This window comes from Tachypleus tridentatus, chromosome 10 (genome assembly GCF_004210375.1).
Source record: "Tachypleus tridentatus isolate NWPU-2018 chromosome 10, ASM421037v1, whole genome shotgun sequence".
Classification (NCBI taxonomy): domain Eukaryota; kingdom Metazoa; phylum Arthropoda; class Merostomata; order Xiphosura; family Limulidae; genus Tachypleus; species Tachypleus tridentatus.
In genome coordinates, this window is record NC_134834.1 from 136288518 (window position 1) to 136294864 (window position 6347).

Sequence of the window (6347 nt, forward strand, 5' to 3'; positions counted from 1 at the left end):
TGTAATTAACTGAAAAATAGATATTAAAATTGATATATAATAGTAAATCAGTTACAATATTGTATTTTGTCATGTCTTGGAGCCTTGTCTTTTGTTTTGTATTTCTGGAACTGTTATCGATTTAATGAGTTGTTACGTTGTGTTATCTTGAGTGTTACTATTCCCTCGTTGGACATCTCAGGGACCGAAAGAATATTGTTTGTGTTAAAATTGTTATACTTTATTTGTGTGTTTTGCCCGTGCTTTTCATGTTTTCTAAATATATTTTTTTTCTGCGTTTGTGTCGGCTGAGATGTTATTGTATTTTAGCGTGGGATATATGTGTTTATTTGTGTTGTTTCAACTTAAATCTTTTTAAGTTTGACCAAATATTTTCTATGGTCCGTGGGTATGTTACGTTATGAGCAGCATTCATCCCATTTATTAGTTTTTTATTTGGCTTCCTACTATTTCTGAGGGTCTGGTTTTGTATATTCATATGTATATTTATTTTTTTTTGCGTTAATTTGGTTGTTGGGACACATATTTTTGCTACATTTATAAGGCACTATTTGACTGTACGTCAGTAATTATCGATTATAGTAAGGTTTTCGGCACTACTAGTAATTTCGCGTTATTTAGTTATTTAATTGCATCGGTAACGAATGGTTTATGAAGAGCAGCTAACACTACTCACGTGACTTGTCATTTCTTTTCAAATTTAATGAAGTTGTAACCTCGAGGTATCGCCCCTATCATTAGAAAAGGGGTATGCAGACCTTACACAACGTCTAGCTTACCAGGTATTATCTCAAAGGAAACGAATGACAAAGAGCAAATATAGCTAGAATGAAATCAACAATTTTCTTGGTCATGCGTGATGTGAAAACTGCAAATACCTAGAATCAACGCAATTGTTTGAAAAATTTTACAGTAAGATAAGCAGGTAGAAAACATATCATGTACCTGTAAATTACTCTTTGTTGTATCCCAGTTGGCCTAATGAGCCTTAATACTGGGCTAAAGGTCTCGTCGACTTTCAATACAGTAAGTATGGTGGGATTGATAGATTATTATGCATTCACAGTTTCTTAGAATTCATATATATTGCGTTTTAATATTTTTTTCGTTAATCATACAGCAGGTACTAAAGTGAAGACGTTCATATAATAGACAGCAATATTTTTACAAACAGCTGGATGTGTAACCTCAATTATGATAATTATTTTAAATCCGTCTTAGTTAATGAATTATTGATTGAAATTCCAAAATTATCATTTAAAAGTTAATTGAGTGTGTAAGATACATCTGCACATTGTTTCCTGAGTTAGGTACCCCTCGCTCTTAACGATATTTTAACCATAATCCCAATTATATTTCACGCAGTTCAGTCACCTTAGGATATTTAGTTTAGTCCTAAATACGTTTCACTTAATAATATAAACCAATCTTTATAGCAAAAGTATAATAATAAATGAAAGTCACTCTAGCCCCCAAATTCACCATTACGTTGGTATGTATTTATCACCTTTTATAATTATGCCATCTGACACTTATATTGTTCAAGCACTAACTCTTGCGTTGTCTGATGCTTGTATTTTCTGAAGTAGGACCAACTGACGTGGAAACAAACCTCATAGTGTGGAAAAACTAACTCACTAAAACGGTAACATTAACTTCACACAGACATAGTGCATAGAAAATCAACGCCAGTACAGAAATCACAAATCCTTGACATTTCTGCTTAGGCAGTGGCTATGGAGTACATTATTTTTGCTGAAAAGTTTAACTTCATTTTTTAAATTGATAACCGCACAGATCAGAACACTTTATTCCGAGATGAAATAATTGTTGTCTTACACTGATGGTTCAATCTCATGAAAAATTCACAATTAATTATTTCGTGTTCGTATATGTTTAATTATATATTTTTCTAGGTTAACTACGAATTATTAAACAAATTTTTAAACTTCCGGAAAGTGTTATGTAGACCGACTGACACAGTTCTTCCGAGAAATTCCTTAAGGTTTTCTTTAAATACAATGACATGTTGCGTGTTTCCGTGTTACCCGCGTCATCCGAAACACATACAGGAATTGTGATGTATATTTTGGAACGATTATTTAACTGGATAGGTTAGAATCTTCGAAAACGTGATTGGTTGGCCATGAACGTAGACGCTAACCACGCCGTCAAATAAACCTACTCTAGCCAGGTGTTGGAGAAATATTGTTAGTGCAACTGAGTGTTGGGTTTCAGGTTAGAGAAGCGGAAGTGCGGACAGAAGACCTGAAGTTGTTTTCATAGCCCAACCTAAAACTGTAAAACGATCACGATGTTATTTCCTTTACCCAAAGTAATATATCCATCTACAAGTATGGATCTTCGTCTTTTTGTGTTAGGTGTGCTCTTCATAACAGGTACGTTTAGTGTTTGATTTAGGCTATCGAAAACTTCATTTATGATTTTGATTGTGTAAATTGTAAGAAATACTTTATAACCTTTACGACTTGGTGAAATGAGTGTTCCATACAACTGTTTAGCTTCGATATTCTACATTAATGTCAGTCGTTATAAAGTTTAAAATAATTTTTAACATTAATATTTGTTTTTAAACTTATGAAGGTTATCTCGTATTTTTAGATAAGAATGTATTAATGAGCCTGTCTATATCAGTCTAAAATATCGTTAATATCGAGCAAATCAGTGCATTCTAATCTTTGTAGGTTTTATTTATTGTGTATAATAACCTGTGGTATTATGTAATTCTAGTTAGTTCTTTGTGTCCATGGTGGGTCAGTTGTAAATTAGACTTATAATGTTAAAAATCGGGTTTCGATATCCACAGTAGGCGCATGACAGATAGCCAGTTGTGCTGGTCTATATTAATAAAAACATCAACAACAACAAAGACTTGTTAAGATAGTGATAGCTTCAGTCAAACGCAGTGATTTATAAGTTAGTTCGCTTACTTTTTAATATGAAGCTCTCAGTAGTTTAAACTGTTTTAATGGCATTATGAAATAAGTTATTAAATAGAGAAGCAGTTTTTACAAAATAATTACGAAAGTTGTACTTGAAAATACTCTTTAAGCTGTTATAACTGCACACATTAAATTATAAAACTCATTCATATATCTTCAATGCTTCATTTTTAAGCATAACAACATTGCATTCCTTTTACCAATCTATGAAAAATTATATCTATTTATAATCACACTGAACTAAGTACATAAGTTACAACTTTGAATGAGATGCCGCTAGAAAAAAATAAATTTCCGTATACAGTTGTTCTCCAAGTAAAATTTTAAACCTGTGTTCTGATTTTGTCGTAATATTGGTTTCAGATAGTTTTATTATAGGTTTAGTTCAAACTTCCGAAAATGTATACCATTTCTAAGATATGAAAGTATAAACAATAACGACACCCGTAAAAAAATCGCTGGTATACTTCTTGTTTAGTATAAATTGAAAGTCGATGTAATAGCAGCATGTAACAGTTACTCTCAATACTGAATTTGAAATAATGTTATATTGCTGTCTTGACATAACTTGTAACTGAAGATTTAAAAATATGGAATAAAGGTGTTAGTCAAAAACGACCTTTATGTTCCAGATAATTATAAGAGAACTTTTATTTCAAACGACGTTTTGTTTTTGCGGCTTCTTCAGGGCTGGTACACATAACTGTTTGATGTTTGAAGTAAAAAAAGAAAGAAAAACAATAATTTGAGCACATACAGAATAATAATAGTTTCTATCAAAACACGTAAAAACTAGAATATACTGTGGGTTTCTTAACAATAACACTGAAATAATGAAAAAAGATGTTGGTAGATTTTTAACAATAAATTTAAACAGTATTATGATAAATTTATTGTTTATCAATAATACTAGAAACTATTGTTTGTTTTCAGCAATAACCTTTTAGACAATATTATGAAGCGTAAAAATCATAATAACGAAACACTGCGAAGTCTGAAACAACGGAAAATGAAATATATTTGTGACAAGAATATCAGTTTACAAAAACACAGGTCGTTTATTTCTAGTATTAATAACAAAGCAGCTTAGCAGTGCAGGGAAACCATTATCACCGTACAAGTCTTTAAACATGCAAATCTTTCTCAGATGTGTTTATGTTTTTCAGCTTTATTGAACACGTTTGTGTTGTTAACTTTATGCTGTCTTTTACCGGCTTGTTATTCATAGTTTTACTTGTCAACTGTCGAGAAAAGTAGATACTTCGACTGTTTCCCACAAATGTTTTAAAATTACTGAAACTAAAAAAAAAAGTTTATTAGTCGATTTGAAGATGTTGGTTTCTTTGATAAGAGGATGAAGAAAGTTATAAAACTATTTTCATATACTTGAGATTTATTTCTCTAGGAAGATTATTTTTAACATGCTCGCGTTATTTTGTAAAATTTTCTGACTGTCTTACTAATTTGATTTTATGATGACATCTTGGGTTTTAGGCTGAGTCTAAACATCTACAATCGCGTATTTTAATAAAGCTTTGTTTAGTTTGATGTTCAAGATACATTTCATATTATTTTAGTTCGAAGCTGCGGTTACCCTGGGTCGTCTGCTCATTCCAGTGTTAAATTCACCACTGAGGAAGTTGGTCCTGGTACAGAGGCTATCTACAGCTGTGACCGAGGATTCGAGCTTTTAGGGCCTTCTCGGAAAGTCTGCGAAGAAAACAGTACTTGGACACCATTAGGCATACCCTTCTGTGGTAAGTAGTTATCTTGTCATAAACACACTTACAGAAAAACATCAAAGGTGTGAGATCGCCGGGAAGACCTCTGTTGATGACCTTTGCTACAAACTAGTTTAAAGCCAGACGACCTAGAACTCCTTATTACAAGGAAGTAAGCAAAACATGCAGAGTAGGTTTCCTTTTGAACGGGCAGTTAAGCATGATGCTTATATAATAACCTAAACTACGCTATTTCATACAAAGACCCTAGAAAAGCATTTAGTTCCAAATCATTCGAATTATCAATGTTACAAACAAGTTTCATTATTGTAAACTATGAATGTTAGTAGATACGAGTTATTAAAATATTCTAACTTCAGGTAGATGATTCGGTTTCAAAGCTTATTCCCATACCGTGCAATTTCTGGTGAGTGGGAGTCAAAGTCCTCTGGAGACTACACCGATAATAGTAGTTTATTTAAATTTTAATTTTATCAAGGCTGCGTCTAAAAGTTGCTCAGTGGTAGTTCACAACTACGTTTTACCAAAAACTGTTGTATCTTAGTTCTGAATTCTTAAACTTCTGATTCTGCATTTAAATGACTAATTGTTCACTTCTTATTGCTTGAAGTTAGACGTACACAGAGTGGCAAAAGCTAGAAACTTGCAAAACGTAATGACAAACACCCGCCCCAATGGTTCAGAGGCAAGTATGAAGGTTTATAACGTTGAAAAGTGAGTTTCAATATCCGTAGTTTTGTGCTTAATAATAAACAAAACAAGAATAATTAAAGACACGTAATGTTTCAATGCACTGGATAGATCGTTAAATGTTTCTTCTGATGTTCATTCTCCCTATAAAAACTTAGTATGACTTTAAAAAGGAATACACTACTGAAAAATAATTTCTCATTTGATTGGAGAATATTTATTATGTTACTAATATCAATGACTTTCACTCAACTGACGTGTCTCTACTGCACTACTAATATCCTGGGGTAATTTTTGAAACTTTACAGAAGATTATAGTGTATTAAGAATATCGTAATTTAAACAATGAGAGCTGGCAGACCGTTGAAAACCAATAGGCTTAAGATTTCTAATAAAAATCGTACATAGTGAAAATGTTGTTTAACACACATTCCACTAAAACTGGCCATTCAGATCTCAGATCAGAGAAGTATATAAGTGAAATGTCAAATCTGTCTTTTGTCTCCCATAAGTCACACTACTCAACGGATTTTTTGTCACGTTACCAGAAACTTATTAGTTTGATCGGGCAGGGATATTCAGCTTACATGACTTTTATCACCAGTGATAAGACTACTAGTCTAACTAGTGCTTTTAAGGTAACTCATAAAACTATTTCTTGACTACGCATGCTTATTACAATTCAAATTTATTTTTTTCATAGTTATTTATCGCAAAAGATAAATAATAATAAATGCAGTAGATGAATCTGATGCTTCATGCACAAAGTAAAAACATAATAACATGAACTTCACGATAGTTCTATTTGTTTAGAGAAAGTAACACCAATCTGCACTACTTTTTGTTGCTTTTCGATATAAAGATTTAACAATAAGCAAAAATTTAATCTCTTAAACATATATATAATATAGAAATAACAATGTAATAATTACTATTTTTAATAATGCATTGA

At 31.9% G+C, this 6347-nt stretch overlaps 1 protein-coding gene across 1 annotated transcript in view; it reads left to right on the plus strand.

Moving 5' to 3' along the window:
* The first annotated feature begins 2170 nt into the window (after nucleotides 1–2170).
* The window catches only part of LOC143230409 (uncharacterized), a 36890-nt gene continuing 32713 nt past the window's right edge, over nucleotides 2171–6347 (plus strand). The window contains exons 1-2 of the mRNA XM_076463920.1: nucleotides 2171–2399; nucleotides 4541–4720. Coding sequence (XP_076320035.1) covers nucleotides 2315–2399; nucleotides 4541–4720 — 265 coding nt within the window. The 5' untranslated portion in view covers nucleotides 2171–2314. The remainder of the gene's footprint in view (nucleotides 2400–4540; nucleotides 4721–6347) is intronic.